The sequence below is a fragment of the Ursus maritimus genome, unplaced genomic scaffold (assembly GCF_017311325.1).
Source record: "Ursus maritimus isolate PB19 unplaced genomic scaffold, ASM1731132v1 scaffold_17, whole genome shotgun sequence".
NCBI classification, from domain to species: Eukaryota; Metazoa; Chordata; class Mammalia; order Carnivora; family Ursidae; genus Ursus; species Ursus maritimus.
The window spans coordinates 43,270,882-43,295,832 of NW_024424119.1; the positions used below are offsets into that span (position 1 = coordinate 43,270,882).

The 24,951-nt window shown below is 44.8% G+C and overlaps 1 protein-coding gene across 1 annotated transcript in view; it reads right to left on the bottom strand.

Moving 5' to 3' along the window:
• Positions 1–24,951, bottom strand: part of ASTN2 (astrotactin 2) — an 844,435-nt gene that overhangs the window by 445,016 nt on the left and 374,468 nt on the right. The window contains 1 exon segment of the mRNA XM_040631793.1: positions 24,541–24,708. Coding sequence (XP_040487727.1) covers positions 24,541–24,708 — 168 coding nt within the window.

Consider the following 24,951-nt stretch of genomic DNA (forward strand, 5'->3'; position numbering starts at 1 on the left):
TTCTTCCTCTTTCCCTTCTGTTCCAAGACAGCAGTCCATTCTGATGCACGCCGGAATATAACTCTAGAGACACTGGATAAGTAATTTTCCTTCTTGCTGGGCCTTAACTTCCCCATCTGCAAAATGGAAAGTTGGGAGTAGAAGTTCATGAATCCTGAGCGCCAGTGGGAGTCAGTCCCTTATGCTGCCTTTCTAAACGCCTACACTCTGTTTTCGGGACACTGTTAGAGCGTTGGCTGTGATCCCTCTCATCAGCTGGGCTGGGTGTCTCCAGTAAGATCTCCATCAATGCCATGGCTATTGGCTTTATTGACTCCAATTTCCTATTTTGCTGGCTTAGCTAACTCTCCACAATTTGCAACCAAGCATTTCCTTCTTGCAAGATGCAAACTTCTGAGAGCCAGACCTGAGGATTAACCCCTTCCTTCCAGGAGTCCTTTCCTCAACCCTGCCTCTGCCTACCCAGAGCAGCCAGGCTAGCAAAGAATAGCTCTCCGGGGACACAGGTTTGCATGGTTTCCACGTGCGGACTCCGATCACCCATGCTCCTTTACTCCTTGAATGAGGGGATGCAGCCATCCTGCTCACAACCACATCCCGCACCTGCTGTGATGCCTGGAACATAAATACATGAGGGGGTATATCTTATAATTGTAACGTCTGTCCCAATGGGGTAAAGAAACATTTTTTTTTTAATTTGCCTGTTCCCCCCACAAAACTGGGAACTTCTTGATAGCACAAATCTTTTTGTAATCATCTCCATATGCTAGTAATTAGTATAGTGCCGGAAGAAGGGTAGGCAACTCATTTGCTGAACGAACGGAAGAACGAATGAACGAATGAACAAATGAATGAATGAATACATAGTCATTTTCATGAATTCAGGCTGAATTCATTTAGAATCATGATAGTTCTGCCAAAGACTAGAAGAAACTTTCTTATAACCAGGACAGGTATTTGCCAAGGAAATGGAAAGTATAAACATGAGTGTTGATGAAATGTCTAAAATAGAATTCTATTTCACATCAGAGCAGAAACAGCTCTTAAAGGCCATCGAGGTCACATCTTCCCAGCTTCATTTTTCAGAAGGGAAAATATAAGCTCAGGGAGTGAAGATGTTTGGCCAAATCACTAGACTAGCCTCAGGGTCAGTGAGGATTAGAACCCAGGGCTCTTGGCCACTACTGTAGCATCGTACCCACTGAATGGATGATCTCATTACTTCAATACACCTGGCAACGTTTTCTAGAACTTTTTTTTCCCCTCTGTATTCCTCTGATATCTCCAACTTTCCTATAGTAACAATCTATGACATTTAGAAACCGGGATTTTTTTTTTAATATGATGAATCTGAGATATCCTTAACAGATTTAAAATATACATTTAGATACGATTGATAATGTAGACCTTAGAAAAGAGTCTAATCTCTTCGTTAAAGTGGTTCCCATAAGGGAATTCAGTTAGGTGGATTTTCATCATGCTCCTTACTAAAACTCTGTAGTATCAGCTCGAGGTGAGTTGCACTGGTTTTAAAATATTTACTCTTCTTGGCTCCTACGTCCCATTTAGTCGGTTCTCATTTTATGTTACATACATTCTCACTCCAGACACCCTTGCGTAAAAACAACAGAATCCCTCAATTATGAGCAACCTTGAGTTTAGCTTCTGTGGGTTCTTCAAAATCACTTCAAAGTGGACACTGCCTTCATGTGAATCATATAAGACCAGCAGGCTGGGAAAGTAGTTCAGAGCGTGGGCCTTGGAATCATCTTGTTTTGGATTCAAATCCTGGATCTGCCACTTCAAATTTGCATGAATTTGATCAAGGGGCTTCCTCTCTCTGCATCCGTTTCCTAGTCCGTAACACCGCTGGTATCACCTATCTGCTAGAGGGATCAGTGATGTCTTTGAAAAGTCCGCAGTATGGACTTCAGCACATTCCTTCTCGCCGAAAACATCATAGATGTTTGTGATTTTATAATTATTGTTCCTGGATAGGAGAGGCCAATTTAACGTCTTGTTTTAGTGGAAAGAAAAGGTGCTTTCTAGATGAAGGATGGTCACAAATTTCAAGGTAGTTCCTCTGCAAAGCCAAGGGGAAACTCAGTTTCTTTATCTTGCTTGAATGGAATAATCTCCAAAGCTGGTTACGGTATTCCCAGAACCTATAACACCTGCCACCATTGTCTTTGCTCCGCCTGCTGAAGGACACAGGGACACGAACAAGGATTATCAGCCAGAGGGTACCACCCCCTCTGTCCCTCACAGCTCAGAGAACCTCAGCACCTGCCCACGACGGCTAGATAAGTGCAAAGCCTGCTTCCCAAGCCTGCCTGCTGTCCAGCTCCTCTCCTCCCAGCTTGTCATCCTCTTACAATTCCATTTTCACTTGCTTCCAACTCAGTCATCACTTATCATCACAGGCCAGGGACACTGGCTGCTGTTCACTTTTCTGTTTATTCTTCTTGTCACCGCAGCTTGGAAAGACATCTCCCTGGGCCCTCCAAGCAATCAGCGTGCGTGGCATCCTTTCTTGTTCTGACTCTGAGCAGGCCACCCCTGGGCTTCTTCACTTCCAGCTCTGGCCCTGGAGCCCAGCTTGGGGCCAGGCCTGTGGTGGGGGCGGCATGGGCTGAGCATCACATCACTGGGAGCCTGCTTCATGGTAGGAGCGGTAGAAGACCCTTGCCATATGTCACTGCATCCCATCTCACAGGTCATACCCATGACCAATACCAGGAGGAAGGTACTGGTGTCCTCATTGTAAAATAAGGAAACAAAAGTTCGGACTCAACTAGTCATTCGCCCAAGGTCACAGAGCCAGGTGTTCAAAACTCATGCTCCTTCACACCATCACAAACATCATAAAAGAGCCATGACCACCAGGACAAGAGCCAGGACAGCTGCCTGTAGCGTGACAAGTATCAGCTGCTAGACAACAAGCATTTGGAAGACAAGGGATCTCCGATTCACCCACACTGAAATTAGCATTGGGCTGATTTCTAAAATCCGACTATAACTAAAGATTAAGAAATCACTCTTCCAAATATCCCCTGTTGAACTGTAAATAGTTTATGTATGGATTACACTAAATCCATAATATCTACGTAATGAAGGTTGATCTCCTGCAGCAGGGATAATCCACAGGGGAAGCTCATACCTTCTAATTGAGCATCTACTCTGTGCTGACCTTACTCAAATCACTTCTGGGATCTATGATAATACTGGTAGGACGATGTTATTGGTTCCACTGTAAATACTACAAGGCTGAGGCCTGGAGAGGGTAAGTGCCCAGGGTTGTGAACACCCAAGCCCAGTCTCTTTTTGAGACTTGCCAAGCTTTATGATGGCTCTCTGAGGCTGTGCTTTAAGAGAGTGTGGAAAATTGGGGCGCCTGGATGGCTCAGTTGGTTAAGTCTGCCCTCAGCTTGGGATCGAGTCCCACATCAGGCTTCCTGCTCAGTGGGGAGCCTGCTTCTCCCTCTGCCCTCCCCCCTCGTGCTCTCTCCTTCTCCTTCTCTCGCTCTCAAATAAATAAATAAAATATTTTTTAAAAAAAGAGAGTGTTGGGAAAAAAAGCATGGGAATAGGAGACTGGGGTGAAGGAAAATGTACCCTGTGGTAGAATGAATTACCGTGTCAAGTCTTCATTTCCTACAGCAGCACGTACTCACATGCTTGCCATGGCTGATGGCGGGAGGAGTGAGATTTCTTCCCTGGCCTTTGCATGCAGGCTTAGCATGTTACTTGCTTTGACCGATGGGATGATAGCAGACGTGACGTGAACCAAGGTTTGAAATGTGCTGTTTGGCTGGGCTTGCTCTCTGGCATTCCTGCTTCTTGCCAGGAGAAAAACCAGGCTCTGAGTAGTGGCTGGTCAAGGAGGATGAGGGGCATGTGGAACAGAACTGGAAGTAGCCTAAGCTTAGATAAGTGCAGCTGAGCCCTGGCTAGCCTGGTCCACCCAGATGTGTAACAAAGGGGAAAGATGTTTCTAGTTGTTGACAATAACACATTGTGTTTGTCTGTTACGCAGCATTAGTGTAACAAAAGCTGATGAGCCTCCAATCTGCATTTCCCCCTTTATGCATAATGGTCTCACTTTCTTCCCAAAATGGAAACCTTAGAAACATCTCTGACCTGACTTCATTGTTTTCATCCTCAACATCCGAATGGCACCTGAATCCCCCTGATTCTACCTCTTTGTTGTCATTCAGACCCATCCCTTTCCGCCTTTCCCACTATCACTGCCCTGGGGAAGGCCCTCAACACTGTCCATGTGCATTGTTGAAAAAGTTTCATCACTGATGATAAGCTTTCAGTGTCTCTCCCGTCAATCTGAGTGATGGCCAGTTACCTCTATCAAAGAGCAGCTACACCCACAGCTCGTCCCCAAAACTGTCAGCGGCTCCCAGTTGCTCTCAGGATGGAGTTCATGTGGCCTAGTCTAACAACCAAAGCCCTTCATGACTGGGTGCAGTCAACAGTCCCAGCCTTATCAATCGTTCTCCCTCCCTTGTGCCTTTCCTGCCCTAACCTCTTGGGTTTACTGATAATAACAGGGCCATCTGAGACCCACCTGCAGACCAGGGTCTGCTTCTTGTAGTAGGTCTGCCCTGATCCCACTCCTTGAGCAGAGCAGAGCCTGGGAACTGGAGCCAGAGATGTTCCACAGAGGAGAAACCAGGGTTGAGAGGGAGTAGGAGGTGAAGAGAAAATTAAGTGGCAAAATGATATTTAGGAAAGGAATGAGATCATGTGGGCAGTTTTGAATGTCAGCAGTATCCTCAGGGAATATATTTTACAATGCTGAGGCCTCTGCAACCTCGAGCAAATCTTTCTGCTTTTCTAGGCCGCGGTCTTTCCGTCTGTAAAATGAGCAGCTAATACTCAGGAATCCCTAAACGCCCTTCCAAACCTTGTTCAAATCCCAGGCCTTGATTTTTCTTCTAACACGCTCTAGTCTTCTCTCTTGAGGTTAGTGTTTCCCTAGGGACTGAGGGGGAGGTGTGGCACGTTAAGGAAGATTGGGAGTTGGGAGAACAGAGGTTTGGGGGGCAGAAAAGCATGAGTGGAGTGAAGTAACAGGAGGATATGATTGGGATCTTTATAAAGCGAGGAAGACTTTTCTAGAAGTCTGCTCAGCCCTAGGGCAGGTCCCCTCCCTCCCTGGGACTCAGTCTCTCTATATGTGCACAGAGAAGGTTGGTCTGGATGACACCCAAGCAACCTCACCAGGGCACCTCTGTTGTCCCTTTCTTCCTGACACTGTTGGAGTGACACGTTTCAGCCTTGTTCTTCCCCAAGCATTGGAGATACATTCGGATGCCTGCATTGTGGGGGCCGGCCCCTCTTTACCATTCATCATCATGCCTCTGAGAGCAAGAAGGGAAAAAAAAAAAAAAAAGAGGCCAAGGGTTCTGGTGGCACAGGCTGGCGATCAGGCCTGATGGAGATCTGAGTCCTTAATCAAGGCTACCTGGGGGCTAATTGGCATTGACTCAGCTCATGTGAGCAGCCCACATGGAATGGCCCGGGCTCTGAAAGGCCAGCAGCCAGGCCACACCAGGCCTCCCAGTTCAGGGTCTCGGCCAGGGGAGCCCCTCTCCCCCTAGCCTCGTCCATCCCTGGGTGTGCCACGTGCATGATTATCTATAGATCAGTGTCTGGAAGAAAAGCATATGGGTAACAGACACTCTTAAAATTATGGCTGACTGAGGATGGAGGGGGAGGAGGCAACCTCACGAGCAGCCTGGAACAGACTCAGAGGGGCAAAGCAGGGCCACCAGCGAGGGCGAGCCGTCCCCCACCACCGCCCCCACCTCGCCCCAGAGCCTGCATCACCCATGCTTCTCAAGTGACCCTCGAAGGGGTGAGGGTGGAGGGCACGGGTAACAAGCAGGAGGAGGGAAGCCGGCATCAGCACGGGAATTAAAGCCACCGGGGGCTCGATCCTCAGCTTACTACACACAGACCAATTGGCTTCCATAGGCTGCTTCACTATTCTGGGCCTCAGTTTCCTCATCAGGAAACGAACATCTTAACCCCGACTTTTAAAACTCTCACAAGGACTGGAGGTAACATATTACACATGATTCCCCGGCCGCCTGGGGGATGCAGTTCGTTAAGCATCTGACTCTTGATTTCAGTTCAGGTCAGGAGCTCAGGGTCTTGAAACCGAGCCCTGTGTCAGGCTCCACGCTCTGAGGGGATCTGCTTGGGATCCGCTCTCTCCCTCTGCCCCCTCCCCCACCTGCGCATGCACACTCTCTCCTCCTCTCTAAAAAAAACAGAAAAATGACCACATCCCTAGACATGTAGGCAGCGTTCAGTGTGAGTTGATATCATTGCTGGCACATGCCCCCCGGGGCCATACTTCCTCCTGGCTTAGCGCCCTTGCCCCATGTGAAGGCAGCCCCTTCCCGGGCTTCCCACTGTGTCGGTTCTTCCCTCCCTTTTTCCTCCCCACATGGTTCTTGCCTCACCTCTGGTCCAGATCTTACTTCTTCTGACAATTTCTCATTCTTAGTATGATTCCTGTGTGAACAGCACAGGTGGGATCGCGGCATAGAGACAAATCCATCCGATTCTCTACCACGAGCAGGTGACACTCAGGTGTCACTGAGAGGAAAATACACCGCTACCACAAGTGTGATGGGCTGGGGAGGGGAGTGTGTGCAAAGAACTGCAGGGTCACAGGAAAGAGCATCAAACTTTGCCACCCAAGGTCCGGGACATGCTGGCGAAGAGGGAAGACAGTATTAACAAGAGGGGACGCTGAGAGTCCTAACTGCCGGGCGGTTTTGGAAGTTCCTTATTTATGTTAACTCACATGACCCTCACAACAAGCCTACAATGCGGGTTCTAGTTTCAACCCCATCTTACAGATGAGGAGACTGAGGCCCAGAGGGGTTAAGTTACTTACTGGCCTGATGTCACAAACAGAAGAGTTGACAAGGCTAGGACTGGAATCCAGAGACAGTGCTGCTGGCCCCAGACTGTACCGTCTCTCTCCCAAGGGGGTGTAGGAATTTGCCAGACAGAGGAAAGGGTGGGAGCAAAGGAAGGTCATAGCACCGTGGGAAATCCTGGGCCCTTTTGTTTCTTGGATCAGCAGAGCCAGAGGGCTTAGCAGGCACTGAGGAACACCGCCTTATCCCACAGGTATGGGGAAACTGCTGGAAACCTCTATAACCCCTCTACAAAGAGAGTCCTTTCCAAATGCTGACTCCAAGCACTGTGTACGCAGAGAGGGTGTTTAAAGCAGAGAAGACAGGCAATGAGTCAGGACAGGGTCTGAGCTCTGCATGTGTCACCCAGTGGCTCCATGACTTTGCACAATTTCGTGTCTCTGGACAAGACTCTGTTTCCTCAGTTCTACAACAAGTTTGATCAGGCCTGCCCCTCTCACTGAACAACGTCCAGAATGTTCTATCCCCATGATGGGCTCCCTAAGCACAGCCTGCTATTGCTATGATTATTCCTAGGAAATTGGCTGTCTTCATGTTCCTTCCTACCCATAGCTCTGATCTTGGACCCCTCGGCTGTAATCTGGGAAGAGGGAAAGGCTATGAGTTGCCTGTGGATCTTGTTAAACATGACGTGTTTGGTCTACTTTCTCACCTTTAATCCACCCAGCCACTCTGTGAAGCAGGGGCTAATGTCCTGATTTTACACATGAGGAAACGGAAGCCCCGCAGGGGTTAAATGATTGGCCTTCAGTTTGCACATCAAGAAAATAACAGGGTCAGGATTCGAATCCCATTTGGCTCAACTCTGGAGCCAGAGCTCCCCCCACACTGTCGCAGGTAAGATGGGGGAGTTCAGCATGATCCTGCACATTACTCAAAGTGACCCACTATGGTGGCTCTGCCTGGCTGCCTACCATGCCTCTACTGGAGCTTACGGGGATACAGATGAGAGGAGGCTGTGTGGTTGTCATTCTTCGGGACCCTCTGGCTCGTTTCTCCACTAGCTGATGGGTGGCCTTGTTCAAGATCCTTCATCTCTCTGAACCTCATCCTTCTTACCCAGAAGACAGAGAACATAAGTCCTGTCCTGTCCCATCCACAAGGATGCAGTAAGGATAAAATATACACTATTCTATTCAGGACACATGATGATTAATAATGCAGTTGCTCCCCACTTGCACAAAACCTGAACCGGCAAAGTGAAATATACAAAATAGATTAAGCAGAGGGTAATTATTCATCTTGCAAAAGAGTTCTTCACTGTATAAAAGAGACGCACTGATGTGTTTTTTTTTTTTAAGCACCAGCTATCTTTGTGAGTTTAAAATCAAATCTCATTTATAAAATTAAAGTGAGAAAGAAGAATGCACTGAGTACAATGGGCCACACACACGGATGTGTCCTGCCCAAGCCACCCACGCCCTAAAGCAAGGTGGTCCGGACACCATGAGGTTGCAGCCTTTGCCTCTGGCTAGTGAGGAATTGGGGGAAAACCAAGAGAACCGGTGGACAGCATGTGACATCTGCACTCTGTTCAGAGGGGTCTCTTCCTCAGAGTGACCTCAGCCTCAGCTCTAGACAGATGGTTAGGGTCACAGCTTCTCTGGGAAACTAGAGGACTGTCATTTCCAGTACTTCCATCTGGAATATTATACCGTTTTACATAATGCGCATGTTCAGCTGAACCCAGCTCACTTCCCCTTTGCTTATCTCCCCCCCCCCAATTATACTCATCTTCACGTTCTTGCTCTCCCCCCCTCCTTCTTGGCTCTCTTCTGTTGGATGGCTCTCTCTTCCCCCTCTTCTCTGTCTTCTTTTTTGTTTCTCAGTCTTTGTGCGTTTGCCCCTGCCTCAGTTTCCCTCCTTGGTCTCTGCTTTTCTGCCTTTGCCTTTCTGTCTGTATGTGCCTCTCTATTCCTCACTGTCCACTTTCCTGTAAGCCTCTTTCCTTTGTAGCCCTCTACAGTGAAAAGGACTTGAGTTTAAGTCAGACAGGTGCAGGTTAAATCCCCAGACCCACATCGTCCATGAAAGAGACAAAAAAGGACAGTCTGTCTACTGCAAGGGTTAATGTAATGATTACATAAGATGTGGTAAGTAAAGGTGCCTAGAGCAAAGAATACATTCACATTCTGTAGATTCCACTCCCCCTACTTTTCTTCCTCTTTTTCTTGATTTTTCTCATTCTCCTTCTTTCCCTTCACTTCCCACCCATTCTGCTCTCTCAGTCCCAATCTCACACAAGCACACACACCACAGCCTCCACCCCCACTCCCTGCCCCAGCCCCCACTCCTTAGCCAGCCCCAGGCACCGCCCCTTTACCTTTACCCAGGCTCCACCCCCTTACCCCTCTCCAGGCCCCGCCCCTTTACCCCTGCCCCAGCCTCCTTACCTTTCTCCAGGCCCCACCCCTCTACCCCTGCCCCAGGTTCCCCCTCCTCACTCCACCACAAGCCCTGCCTCCTCATCCCTCCCCAGGGCCCTGGCCTCCTTCCGTTTCCCCAGGCTCTACCCCTCAGCCACCCCCACCCCAGGAGACCAACTCAATCCCTGCCCCAGTCTCTGCCTCTCACCCCCTACCCCCAGCAGCCCCCACGTTCTGGCAAGGATTTAATTACAGAACGGCACAGGTTCCCATTACTAAGACACACATTCTTTCACAAAATGTTTTTACGGTACATTTACTGGTATATGATGGAGAATCATCATGAATCATTAAAATTAAGCAACGTGTGTCCAAGTGGCCTGCACTAGGCTTCACTAGGGAGTCAGGCTTTGCTATTAAGTCCATTTTGGGCCATTTGAAAGATGGCAGCAGACCATTCATACTGTACAGGGTGAGACCACCTGACCTCGCCTGACTTGTGCGAAGCATCTCAAATTCCTGGATGCCCTGTCCTGAGGGACAGTCTTGGTGTGATCAACATAAAATCCATACACCTCCCGACCCCTGTTGTCTGGTAGAAACCCATCTATTGAAATTTTAATTAAAAGACCATTTAACAAAAAATAACCAAAAGGCTGGGATGAAACACGAGCACGCACACACATGCACGCACACACACACGCACACATACTTCTCATTTTTAGAGACCTTTAATCACCCACATTGAAGTGGAAGCTGCCTTCAGTCTAGGGGAAGAAAAAGGGCAGTGGTGTAATGGGCTGGCTTCCATCAAACAACCAGAAAAGGCTAGTGCTATTACCAAGTGCTATGTTTTAAATGGTTTTGTGGAGGCTGCTTCTGCTCAGAAATCTGTCACCACGCCTTCCATTCCATCATGATTAAGACTTTTGTGGGTTAAGTGTTGTCAACACTGGGGGTTCTTTTTGCCCCTGATTCAATAATTCCCATTTGTTGCATACATATATTTGCCATATTATGTAGCAGGTACTTTGTACTGATTACTATCGTCACAATAACCTAGCAAAGGTGAATACCTTTTCCTTTGATGAAAAAGAGCAGGAAATTGAAGCTTGGGGAAAATTAAGCAATTTACTCAAAACCGCACCAAGAGTTTCCGGCAGAGCCAAGATTTTAACCCAGGTCTGCCTGACTTCAGTGCTTTCCCTTTTTCCCTTTTCCTCTGACTGCTTCCCCCAAAACAAAACAGCCCATGCTGGGGGCCACTTGATTTTGAGCAAATGGAGGTGATGCCACGTGTCTCATCTGCTTCCCTCCCTGGTGACTGACTCACTCAGCCTTGGGTCTCAGTCAATGTTCGTGAAAAAAAGACGTTAATGAAGCGGACGCGGAACTCGCCATGCCCCGGATGCCCTGCATGGAAACACTTCTTTGCATAAATGGGTGGATTGGATCATAAGCCTGGAAGACAAACCTGAAAAAACACTGCCAGAAGCTGATACCACCTTCAGGTGTGGTAAAGGACTTCTGAAGGTCTTGGCTCAGCCAGGGGTCTCCATTCCAAGGGTAATATATTTTGACTGCTTACATTCTTCTCAAGAGATGGAGAAATCAAGTTTCAGCAAGCATGGTGGTCGGGAGACCTCTACTCTGCCACGAACTTCCTGAGTGACTTGAGCAAATCCCTGACCCTCTCTGAACCCCAACCTCAACCGCTGTAGAAAGAGCGGGGTTCACCTGGATGGTTGTCATGGTTCTCCCCAGCCCGGACCTCTCTGTTCCTTGAATTCCCACCTGGCCCCTGCAGGAGGATCTTCTGAGGCTTCCTAGGAGGAAAGCTGGAGAGGTCACTGTCATGAGTTACTACCCCCCCCCTCAAGTTAAGGGGCACTCAGGACTGTGCAATGCAGGGTTGACCTCCTCAGATGAGCGCCTCCTTCCACTTTGTGCCAGAGCCTCCTCCGTCACTTCCCTGAGTCCCAGCCCCGCTTGGCACAGTGCTCAGAAACGCTCTGCTCAGCCCTCACTTACAGTGCATATTCGTGCCGCCGCTCACTTCTGTCATCCTAGGTCATCGGTGCCCATTATCATCCAAATGTTTGTCTCCCCAAATTCATATGTTGAAGCCCCTAACACCCAACATGATTGTATTTGGAGGTGGGGCCTTTGGGAGGTAATCAGGGTTAGATGAGGTCATGAAGCAGGGACCTTGGGAGAGGATCATAGGAAGCAAAGGAGAGGCACACCTTGCATTCTCTACATACACACACCGCAGAAAGGTCATGTGAGGTCACAGACAGAAGTCAAGAAGTCAGGAAGAAGTCAAGAAGTCCACAAGCAGGAAGAGAACTCTCACCAGGAACCGATTCAGTGGTATCTTAATGTTGGACTTCCCAGCCTCCTGAGCTGTGAGATTATAAGATTCTGTTGTTCTATTTTGTTATGACAGCCCAAGCTGGCGAAGACAGTGTCATCCTCTCCTGGGTTTTTAGAGACAGTGTGAAAACTGGTCCTGGATCTTATACACATATGGGGGACACAGCATTGGATTCCTCATTTCTGATGTTGAAAGTATGAAACCAATTTGTTAGAAAACTCCAAGGGACAGAGATGACAGCTTCTTTTGCTCATTATCCCCCACACTGGGCACAATGCCTGGCATATAATTGGTGCTCACTAAATCATCGCAATGAATGAAATGCAATATCTTGATTTCAGTAACTTCTTTCCACCACGACTGCTACCACCCTGGCCCAAGCCACCATCATCTCTAGGATGGATAATCATATCAGTCTCCTAAGTAGCCCCCCTGCTATCACTCTTGCCTGTTCCCTAGAGATTTTCTCAATGGAAGGGCCAGAGGGATCCTTTTAAAAGTGTGTTAAATGACATCAGTCCTCAGGTCAGAATGGCTCTGTGGCTTCTCACTGAGCTCAGGTTGAAACCCAATGTTCTTACAATGTCCTACAAGGCTCTGGCTCTCTGGTCCCTCTCTGATCCCAGTTCCTAATATTCACCTAGTATCCAGTGAAGCCCACGAACGTTCTCCTATGTGATTTTCCTCAGCTGTGCGAGGCACAATCTCCTCTCAGAGCCTTTGCACTGGCAATTTCCTCTACCTGGACTCCACTTTCCCCAGATATCCACAAAGCCTGCTTTGCTTCTTCACCTCCCCAGATAGGCCTACCTTGAACACCCTACTTAAATTTGCAACCACCCCTCTCCTTCTCGTTCACAGCCCACTCTTCCTGCAGCCTCTTTATTTAAAAAAAAAAATCTTCTAACATAGGATACAATTTATGTTATTACATATACTCTAATTATCTGTTTGTCCCCTGCCCCCACTAGAACATGAGCTCCAGGATGGCCACGGTTCATTCTGTCAGTGCCTGACATCCGGCTTGAGTTAGATGATTAAGAAATAAATACCAGTTGAATGTTAAATGAACAAATACATGAATGAATGAATGAATAATTACCAAAACCAGTTCTTTAACTCAGATGTCAAAGTATTAAATCAATCTACTAAACCGACCAGGGGTTGGCAAATTTTTCCTGTAAAGGCCCCGTTGGTAAATGCTTAAGGTTTTGCAAGCCACGGAGTCATGACTTCTCAACCATGCTACTACAGCAAACAGTCATAGGCAATATGTAAACTAATGGGCATGGCTGTGTGTCAATAAAACTTTATGAAAAACAGCAGTTGTCCTGTCTGGGCTGTAGTCTGCAGACCTCTAAACGAGACTAAGCTCCATCAGTGCATAGCGCTGCACCTAGCACAGCCCTGTCAATAAATAATTTGAAGTGACGTATATGTGAAATGTAGTTCTACTCTTCACTCCGTCACAGCACTGTCCAAGTGAACTTGCTCTGCTGGAAATGTTCTACATTTCCACTCTCCAATATGGCAGCCACCAGCCACACGTGGCGAGTGGACACTTGAAATGTGATGTGAATTAATTTACATGTTAATTTAAATAGCCACATATGACTAGTAGGTGCCATACTGGACACAGTAGCTCAATCACAAACTCTGTTTTGCTTCATGATCCAAGTCTAGCCCCTCTCCCTCTAGGAAGCCCTACCTGACTGGTAAGGCTCATAGTAACTTTTTTTTTTTAATTCTACAATTCTCGTTTCATTCAATTCATGTTTTGACCACAGTTATAACAATACTTAATGTTCGTTGAGCTTTGTGTACCAGGCATTGTGCTAAGTGCTTAATATGTTTTATCTAGTTTAATGCTGGGCAGAGCATTGGCTTTCAATGCTTATTTGCAATACACATTCAAAGTTGGAGAGCACTTAGAGAAAATCTAATGTACAGCTGATCCTTGAACAACATGAGGGATAGGGGTGCCAGCCCCCAGGCACAGTTGAAAATCCATGTATAATTTTTGACTCTCCAAAAACTTAATTTTGGGAAGCCTTACTGATTAAACACAAATAGTCAGTTAACACATATTTTGCATGTTATATGTATTATATATTGTATTCATACAATTAGCGAGAGGAAAGAAAATGTTATTAAGAAAATCGTAAGAAAAAGAAAATACATCTACAGTACTATATTGTGTTTCTCGAAAAAATTCTGCATGTAAGCAGACCTGCACAGTTCAAACCTGTTTTGTTCAAGGGTCCACTGTAATTTCCTCTTGTATTATAGGTAGAGAAACTGAGGCCCAGGGAACAAAGTGACATGTCAAAGGTCACACTATTAGTCAAAACTGCAAATCTAGTAGTGAAGCCGTGGAATTTGTCTCTAAACCCAAAGTTTCTTCTTTCATTTACTCATTCCATCATTCATTATTAAACACTGACAGCATCCGAGACAATTTGCTGGGCTTGGGGTTAAACAGTATACACCCCAGGTACAATCTTTGCCTTTATACAGCATCTGGTCTCTTGGAGAGTAAGGACTTGAACACAGAATCATACAAATAAATATATAAATAGACATTGTGAGTCTGTACTGATAGCACAGATCAGGGGTTAAGAGGATACACTCTCAAGCCCAAGTGCAAGGATCAAACTAGACTCTACCACTTGCTAGATGTGTGGCTTTGGGAAAACCCATTAACTTAGGGGATTCCGTTTCCTCATGTGTAAAATGGCAATAATAGGATATTATACCAGTTCTAAGACACACAGTTTTCCACATTTTCATACCCTTGCAATGAGGACTTGTGTGTTATTAACATCTTAATGGGTTTTTTTCTTAGTGGTATGCAAAATATTGGCACATGTATCTGATTGTGTCTTCAGTGAAAATATGATTGTATCTACCTTCTAGGGCTATTGAAGGTATTAAATAACATATGTGAAGTTCATAGAGACATATTTTGTACTGTATAATGGGCACTACTACTATTATTATTATATTATTATCATTATTTACTCTAAAGGGAAATGAAGTGTACTAACATCGCATAAAACACAGGGAATAACTGAGTCTAGAAGGTCAGCAAAAACCTTGAGGATGAGACATTCAAGCTGAAGCATGAAGGATAAGGAGGAGGGAAGAAAGGGAAGAATAAGGCTTATAAGGAGTGAGGGCAGGTGGAGAACAGACTGTTGCATGCAGAGGGAACAGCACCTGCAAAGACCCTGCCACAGTGGTTGCTGGACATGACTGACCATTACCCAGCGTGGAATACTTCACAACATGGCTTTGTATCCGACGAACACTCCCAGCCCCCACCTCTAATTTTACACTCATCTTCCTTTTCCATACTTTTGTTTCTTGATAGTTCACTGGTCATAAGGTATGACAGATATATTTAGAAGTTTCTGATTTCTTTTTTAAATAGTAGGACAGCTACCATTTATAGAGACAGCAATCTATTTTTGTAATACGCTTGTTGAATAAAATTATATATAGTCTCTAATTTAAATGCCAGTAAATTATATTTTTGACGATGAAGCTAGTCTTAAAAGCGGAAAGCTTCCCTTCTCTTTGGCACATTCATCCCAGAGGTCATAATCAGAGATACCTCAAGTTATCTTCCCATTTGCAACTTTACCAGATGACACTTCCAATCTCTCAGAACCTCTTTCTTTCAAGTTCAGAAGCAAAGGTTACCTTGGACTTTCAGCGAGGCTGGCAAGCTCCCAGTAAGAAAACATTTTTTCTCTTTTGCAGCCCATTCTGACCTTCTTGTCCTTCCAAATTTGTGAACAGTCAGTCCTGCTGCTTTCTGTTGTGGGCTTTCTGAGATTTTATGACCTCATCTTTGACACAGGTTGTCCTTCTTCAAAAGACCTCAACCCTCTTCCACAACATAACATGTTACAACACATCTAGACCAAATATAGCAACACTCCTGGATAGAGATATAAAATAGTTTCCCTACNACTCATAAATGCTGTCACTGTTTCAACCCTGACTTCTGCCTGTCTCCCTTGTCCCCAATCCAATTGGGTCCTTTAATTTTTTTCAAGTCAACTTATTCTAAATTCTTTGTCCAAAGGATTCATGCCTACCTCTGAGAATTCTCTACAAATACCTATCAAAGAGAGAATGCCAGAATACCTCTCTCTTCTCAATGCTAAGCAAACTTCTCAAACACAGACTCTTCAAATAGTAACTTCTTACTCAGTCTGGGACCAAATCCCAGCTGTGATACTTAGTAAATATATGACCTTGGGCATTTCTTTCAACCAACTTTAAGACATAGTTTCTTGTACGGAAAGTAGAAGCAACAATAACTGCATAAACGTGTTGTTATGAAGCCCAAGATAGTTACAGAAAGCCACAGCAATTATGCTTGGTACAAAATAAGTGCATAATAAATTGCAGATGCTGTCATTGTTATACTAGTATTCATGCACCCCTTGATATCATACCAAAATTCCACCATGCCTCTTTTAACTGTAAGCTATCTCTGGCCATTGTCTAACACTCCAAACTCTAATATATAGGCAATGAAACTGCATCAAATGGATCAATCTGATGAGATAAACAGGATTCTGTGGTTAACATTACTTGCATGGTCTTTAAACAGAAAAAACAAACAAACAAACAAAAAATAACTGCAAACTCGGTTTGTTGTTGTTTGGCTTCTGTTGGAATTTTTTTTTTTTTTTTAAGTTTGGTTTCATTTTTTCACATGTCTGAATAATGAGGCACAGGGTTCATTAATTGACAATACGTTTAGATGAGTTTTGTTTAATTCAGGTTCTAGTAAAGTTCCAGACCAAGGAATGGTGATGTAGAGAAAGAACATTGTGAATTCTGGAGTAAGAACATAATTGGACACGCTAATCCTAAACCAATAAAGGATAGAGCTTACTTTGAGTTCAAAAAAGACTAGTGGTATCTATCTTAAAGAAGGTGACTTTCAGAAAAGAGCTGTACCAGGTAAAAGTTAAGCAAAAACCCTTAGCCAAAATGTCACTGTCAACGCCCAGAGAGCTGTCCGTGGTCCTGACACCAGAACCATGCACCCAACCCACTGACCAAGCCCTGACATTTCACCAAATGAAACTTGCTTCTCATTCATTCATTCATCCATCCATTCATCCATACAAGAAAAGATGTACTGATGCAGAAACTGTTTCAGTGACTGAGCTACAGCAATAAACATGATGAGCATAGGAGAAGTTTTAATAAACTTTTCTCATACACAAATCTCTCCTCTCTGGTCTGCCAGGAAGGTGGCTCTCTACAGATAAATCTCAATTTACTTAACTGTGCATCTCACCTATGTGCTAATTTACTTAGATCCTACATATCTGGCACCTGGAAACACTACAATCTCCTTCAAGGCAGGGACATGCTCCATCTCTGCGAATTCTTGAATTTACAACTTCATAGAGTCCTTGTGTCTCATTAAACTTTAATAATACAAGGCTTAGTATATAACAGGAGTAATCTATGAACATTAGAAATATTTAGTACAATATATGACATAACTACACTCAGTGTATTCTCATTTGATATCTTATTGCAAATGAAAAGTGGCTGCTGAAGACATGAAAATAAACTGAATATGATGGGGAACATGACTGAAGTTCATATCAATTTGAAAAGAAAATTCAATCTGCTTTAAATGCCATTTACAAATTGTTTCAATCATACTTACGCTGTAAGTTATTAGTGCTCAAAAGGTCATAGAAACATGAATTTTGAGCTGAGAAATATCTTAGGAATTATTCAGGGTTGTAATTCATATCTTGCCACTAATTTACTGAGCGACAATGGGTAACTTGCTTAGCCTCAGTGGCCTTCAGTCTCTCATTAGATCAGACTAGATGATCGCTAGGGATCTTTCTTGCATTAAAAGTTGTTCCCACTAATTTCTTTGTTGGAGAGAATGAATATGAAGATCACAGCATATGCCATATTCAAGGTCAAATGACAAATTTGTGGCCAAGCTGGCACTAGGATTGAGAGCCTGGGACTCTTCTCATTGTACTTGTTTAAAAGTCACACGAGGACTAAATGAAAGGCCAGCAGAAAGGAATGTCCAGGTTACGGTAACTTTCTCTGTTAGGTGGTCAGCTCCTAGAGGTCAGGGACAACATCCTATTTTCTTCTTAAATAATTTAACCCAGCGCACAGTGCTGGATTAGAAGTGTCTCATGAAATATTTATTAAATTAATTGAAAAATACACTGAATTAATTACATGAAAGCCCTAGGGACTGCATAGCTGATTATAAAATCAACAGCAGACACGATGTTTTGAGTGCTCACCATACATTAGGTACTGTGCTGAGTGCATTTGAAATGTGATTTTTCACCTCAGTCTCACAGCATTCTTCTAAACAGGGCTTACTCTCATTTTTTACAGATACAAAAAATCAGGCCTGACTATATTAAATGACTTTCTCAAAGCCCTACTACCAGTAAACAGAGAAGCAAAGATTTGAACCTGGTCTGACTCAAAAGGTTATTCCAATTCTACTCTGGTTTACTAAATGCTTGAATGAATAAATAAAGAGATGAATGAATTAGTGACTAAATGCATTAGTGTTTTGCTGTTACTTGTTTTGTGTAGTTTGAAGCCATACTGTCAAAGATTTTGTATACAGAATTTAGCACGATACCACACATGTGCTGAACTTTGGTAAAGCTGTTTCACCATAGGACTTACCCATGGTGACATTCTGAAGAGCCAAAGCCTGATCATTTAGACATTCTGGCGCTGCACTGTACGGGACTCCAGCAAGAAGTTGTTGAATATTCGCTTCTGTCCTCAGAGATGAAGTGTGTTGGTAGCCTACTCTGGAAAGGAGCGTAACACCACCCTCTGGCAACACTTTCAAGCCTTCTCTATGCCTTCAGTGAAGTCCTTCCTTGCCTTGATTCTATATCGGTTTGTTCTCATCCCATTCGCCATTATGAAGGTAAATGTTTAATGACTGGCTTTCCAAAGAAAATCAGCCATGATTGGTAACATTAACCAATTTTGTTGATATAAATACCTTCATCATAGTCAATTTTCAAGCTATTTACATGACATAACCAAACAAAGAGTTGGGAAGAGATGATAACAATCAACTCTCGTGAGTCTCATGAGCTGTCATACAGGCCAGCTCCAGCACACCATGTATCCAATTCCATAATCAGCCCTGTGGGTGGTACGAATTGTTGAAATCCCTGGAAGAACACACTTGAGCTGGGCTATGGCACACGGCCAAGAAAACTTGGCCAAGTTCATCCATGCGTCATGGCAATTATATATTCTCCAGAAGCACTACATCCCCACTTTTCTCCTTTTTCTTGGTCAGTTTAGAGGAATGATCCTTCTCATGGATACATCTCCTAAAGCTTTAAGACGTGATGAGCAATGTTGGGACTCTATGACTTTGTTCAGTCCTATGAATCCCACCACAGAAGGAGGGCTTACTGAAGGGAAGCAAAGCCACTTTTGACAGATTTAAGGCCTGAATGTGTACAGGGGTTGGGGAGTTAGTTTTTCCATGACTTCCCGCATAGTCTAATTCCCAATCAGAGGCAAAGGAGGGGAGGCCTAGCTATTCTCTTGGACAGGTACATTTTCCCCCAAATAATTGGACAGATGTGGAAGGTAGTTTCCCTTTTCCAGTGAGCAATATAGCCTTACTAAATCCCTTAGTGGCTCTCAGAATCTTCAGATCTTTAGCTCTCTGTGAGTTCTCTTCATCTTACCTTTCCAACTTCATCACCTGCCTCTTCCCTAGTTCTCCTCCGCCACGTCATGTGCAGCAAATTCTCTAGATGCCAGCCCAGCTACACTGCTTTCTGGTTCCTGGAATAATTCTAAAGTTTCTTCCTCTTGATTTCAATCATTAAGATCCCTCTGTGAAAGGACCCCACCTACTCATCCTCCCCACTGATTCTACCAGGTTCAGCTAAAAGGTCACGCACTCCATGATGTATCTCCTGAAATCCCCATCCAGAATATATTTCTCCCTTTTCTCCAGGCATGAGCTACTTTGTTAATGCCTGTTCTTGATTTATCCCACATTGTGTCTTTTATAATAGCTATATATGAGCATATTATTTTTATCCCTGTGAAAATGTGAAATCCATGAAGGCAGGAACATTGTCCAATTTGTCTGTGATTTCCCACAGCACTTAACACACAAGACTTATGAGTTGTGGAATTAAGAAAATCTTACTTGAATTGAATCTAACAAATTGAAATAAATTTTTCAAAATGGGTCTGAGTCAAGACCCATGAAAATATATTCAAGGATCTTATGTTCCCATTTCTACTCCTTACCTGTAGATAGTCCCATCCATTTATGCCTTGAGTGACTTGTAAGAGTAAGGTGGTTTGCTGGACATTGGGATGGGAAGGATACAGGAGCAAATTAGATACAGTCCCTGCTTTAAGGAGCTTACATTTTAGCAGGGTAGGCAAATTTCCAAACAATAACTCAAGTTTTAATCAGATTTTTAGTCAACAGAGCACTCTGATGATGCTGTAGAAGTCATCCATTCTACCAAGAGGAAAGGAGAGGTAATCAGTGAATAGAATTTTACAAAGTAGATGATTAAAGAATGGGAGACATTTCAGGTAGAAAGTGGAGACTATACTCTAGTCAGAAGGTCAAACTTTGCATGGGGTGTTTGAGAGGACTATTGCGGAGATGAGCAGAGTGAAGTCCACAAGGAGAGTGCTCTTAGGGTTATGGCTGATTGTGAAGATGAAGCCAGAGCCTTCTAGCTTGTCTGACTACTGATGGTTCCTGGTGACACCATTTCTCTAGAGTTAGGAAATATTTAAGCTGAGTTCATATGTAAGAGGAAGAAACTAAAAACTGTTGTATAACTTTGTGTCAAGGAGCACAAAAATTTCCTTCCTTCCTTCATTCTTTCATGATTTTCTGTGCACTAATTATATGTCAGCATTAGGCTAAGTTTTAAAGATACAGGGATAGGTAAAACACATGCTTTGAATCCCCTTTCACCAGCCCTTAAGAAAGCTTACAGTGTGGTGATGACATAGGGAAGTACAGAGGCTATGAGAGCAGAGAGGAGGGCTCTTCAATATAGTCAGGGTTTTGGGCTGAATGGAATGGAAAAAAAAAAAAAAAGAAAGAAAAGAACACTTGATCTCCCAGTAAAAGGGGGGAGAAAGACATTTCAAGGGGATGTAGGCATGAGAGGGTATGGTGACTTCAGGGAATGCCTTCAGGACCCTCAGTGTACCTAAGTTCAAGGTATGTGACAGAAAGAGGTAGAAAATAAAGTGGCCCAGACATGAGCATAGCTTTGTCAGATAAATAAACAAATGTGGCAGCTAGGACTTCTCCTGTTCTTATGGAAAATGAGAGGACTGTTTAGGAGGAAGAATGTTTAGAGCCTCGGTGCACCAAGAGTTGTCCTTGGCCAGAAGCATCAGCAATACCTGGTAGCTTGTTAGAAACGTGGAATCTTAAACCCACACTAGACCTGCAGAAGCTTCAGAAGAATTGGTTAAGAGCACAGGCTCCGGAGTTTGAATCCCGACTCTCTACCTGCAGGCTATGTGACTTTGATCCTCTCACTTTTCTTCTCTGGCATCAGTTTTGTCAGTGATAAAGTTGAGAAGGTCAACCCAGTGGATTCTAGTAGCATTTTCAGCTCTGCAAGGGGCGTGGTGTGTGTGTGTGTGTGTGTGTGTGTGTGTGTGTGTGTGTGTGTGTAATTCTAGGTGACATTGGTGGGAGAGTAGATCATTTCCAAAGCTGGCTAACACATGCCTCCTTCCTGAATGACCCACTGTTGGGAATTATGCCCTCAAGCTTGCAGCTAACAGAAAAGATCATCAGAAACAACGAACCTGCACCTGAAGGCACATCAGCCTGGAAACCAGAAGGGCAGACCCTCAGGTGCTCACCACTCTGCTAGCTGCGGCTTTGTGTGGGAAGGAAAGGTGGTGGACCCTCCCGCCAATAATCCTGCCTGCTATTTAAGGAAAGAAAAAGAAAGAGAGAGAGAGAGAGAGAGGGAGAGAGAATGTACAGGATCAGATCCAGAGGCACATAATTCCACAAGGGCCTTCCTGGATGTTGTGTGAGGATAATCAAGTGTGTGTGTGTGTGTGTGTGTGTGTGTGTGTGTGTCTGTTTTGGGAATAAAGAGGTACTGCTTAGGGTGACAGTGCCTTAACGCCTAAATGCTTTAATTAAGAGAAAGAAGATTCAGCTGTCTGGTCAAATGGTACACTAGAGCTGCATTGCATTTTCCACAGAGCTTCCCCAATAGACCTATGTACAGGCTGCAAAATGTGTCTAAACAGGCTCCCAACTAAAGGATAAGAGGGGATGGTGATTAGAGAGCCAAATCCTTGCCCAGCTCTGGAGAGACTCAAGGGTTAGCCTAGAGAAGCTCTCTCTTCACTCCTGAACTGTTGCCCCATGGAGAAGTGGAGAAGAGGTAGGATAGAGGGAGCACACTCTTGACCTGGGTCACTGAGAGTCCTCAGCTCTGCACAGGGGCTGCCCCATGGGCATTGTGCAATGGATTTTCCAGGCAAGATGGCCAGACTCTTGTTAATGAAGAAAGAGATGAAGTTCCAGAGAGTTGTTGTTCCATATAAGTTGTAGGGAAGAGCATAGGACTGGGAGCAAGAACAGCTTAATTTCTAACTTGCTCTGGGACCTTGGCAACTCTCTTCTCTCTAACTCCTATTTCCCTATTTGTAGACATTAGTAACCAGCACTTAATGAGCAACAATGATGAAGAAGAGATTGTCCTTTTTCTAAGTAGTTGCTATAAATAAGACAGTGTCTCCTGGGTTTAAATACCAAGTGTATGCTGTTGACTCACAAATTTCTATCTCCAGCTAAAACTTCTTTGAAATGGACTTTTGGACCCCAATGCCTATTTTCTATCTCTACTTGATGTTTAGTAGTCATCTTTAGTAGTCATACATCCCGAACAGTATCCGTGATCCCCCTCACTTCAATCCCGACCCTCTTACAGCATCCTCTGACTCAATGAAAGAGACGTCCATTCATCCACTGTCTGGATTGAATCATTTGGAATCATCTTTGACCCCTCTCTACTTCTCACCTTCCATATCCAATAACAAGTCATGTCAAATCTACCCTCTGAACATGTCCCGAATTTGACCATCTTTTCCCCTTACCCCTTTGGGTTCAAGCCACTGCCAACTCTTGCCTACATGGAATAAGAGTTCCTTTGAACACAAAGTCAATTTGCCATGCACCAGCCAGAGTCATTCTCTTAAAATGCAGTACACATCATGTTACTCTTTGGGCTCAGAATCCTCCAGTGACATCCCATCACACTCAGAGTAAAATCTAAAGTCCTTGTCATCCTATATAACTCCCTGCAGCCACCCCCACCCAATCTTCTGCTTTTCACATTTGCCTCCTACTCCTCTCCTCTCTCACCTCCATCTAACCATGCTATTCTTCCTGTTGAACCGATGGCACACTCCTGAACTCCCACTTGCAACATGCTGGCCCTTGTCATTGCCTCTGCGTAGAACGCTGTCCCCCCAGGTAGTCATGTGGCTTCCTCCATCTTTGCCTCGAGGTGCATACTCAAATGTCCCCTTCTCAGAGAAGCCTCCCCTGACCACTCCACTCTCACTCCCAGCTTAGCATCCCATATGCTGTGTGCTCTCCCCCAGCATGCCTCATCACCTGACACAGTGCACAGACTTTCCTGTTCGTCTGTTGCAGCCCTGTCCAACAGAACTTTCTGCAGGGCTGGGGATGTTCTACATCTGCATTGTCCAAGAGGTGGCCATGGGTCACAGGGAGCCACACAGCACTTGATAGATGGCTAACGTGACTGGGGAAGTGAATGCTGACTTTATTTAATTCTACTTAATTAAAGTTCAAATAGCCACCTGTGGCGGATGGCTACCTTGTTAGACAGTGCAGACTGAATGTCTCCTTAGAATATAAACTTAATCAGGGCAGAGATTATGCCTATTTTGTCCACTGCTATATCCTCAATGCCTACGGAAGTGTCTGCCTACTCAATAAATACCTGTCAAATGAATGAGTAAATGAATAAATATGGTAGGGGATTTCCATGCATTATCTCATTTAATCCTAACAACAGCCTTGTGGGTTAGATGCTATGTTCTTTCTCTGGTACTCAGAGAGAGGACGTGTCTTTCTGAAGAACACCCAGCTAGTTTGTACCCTGTGACCAACATCTCCCCATTTAAGGTGAGTAAGTCCTGGGGATCTAAGGTACAACATACTGAAGTGTTAACAATGATGTTTTGTATGCTTGAAAATTGCTAAGAGGGTAGATCTTAAATGTTATCACCATAAAAAAGGTATATGAAATGATGGGGGTGTTAATGAGGCTTAATGTGGTAATCATTTCACAGTATATACACATATTACATCATCACAGCATACACCTTAAACTTACAGAATGTTATATGTCAAGTATATCTCAGCAAAGCTGGAAAACATGACAAAGGACACCAAGCTAGTAAGAAGTGGATAGGATCTGAGCTCAGGGATGCCCGATGTTGTTAGATACCTTGCTTTGCTCAAACTAGATCAGATGCTCTCTGTGGTCCTTTTTACTTCTGGGATTCTGTGGTTTTATAGAACTTTCTCCCTGGCCCAGTGATGGCAGCACACAGTGTAACCGCCAATGTAACTGAGGGCCTTCAGGTAAAACCCCTTGTCCATGGTTCAGAAGCCATGACTCTTCAGGTATAAGGCATGCAGGCCATCTTGCAGCCCGCCTCCTCCCTCCCTCCATCCCCAGCCTAGCCCACGGCTCACCAGTTTCTGGGTCGCAGAGCTGCTCACAGGCATCTGTCGTCCTCTGTCCGCAGAGGTCTCTCACCCATGGGGAGGTGGCGTTGATCTGGTAATACAGGGACAGCTTGGCCGGGTTTAGCCAGTCTGAGACATCCAGGTAGCTCCCTTCACTCACCACAAAGCTGCTCCCTGTGGGTGAACAGAGAGAAAGACAGCTACTTTCTCCCCCATTGCAGGATGCAGATGTGTCTTGCTGCTGATGCTGCAGGCCGGGAACACAGACAGCTGCGTACAAGCAACCCTCCACCCCGGTACCCCTGTTCTCACTCGTCTGCCCATATTGACAGAGCATTTTTACTATATGCTAGTCATGGTATCGGCAGCCAGGAGAGAAAGAGACAAATTGGCCACAGAGACAGTTCAGCCTAGTGG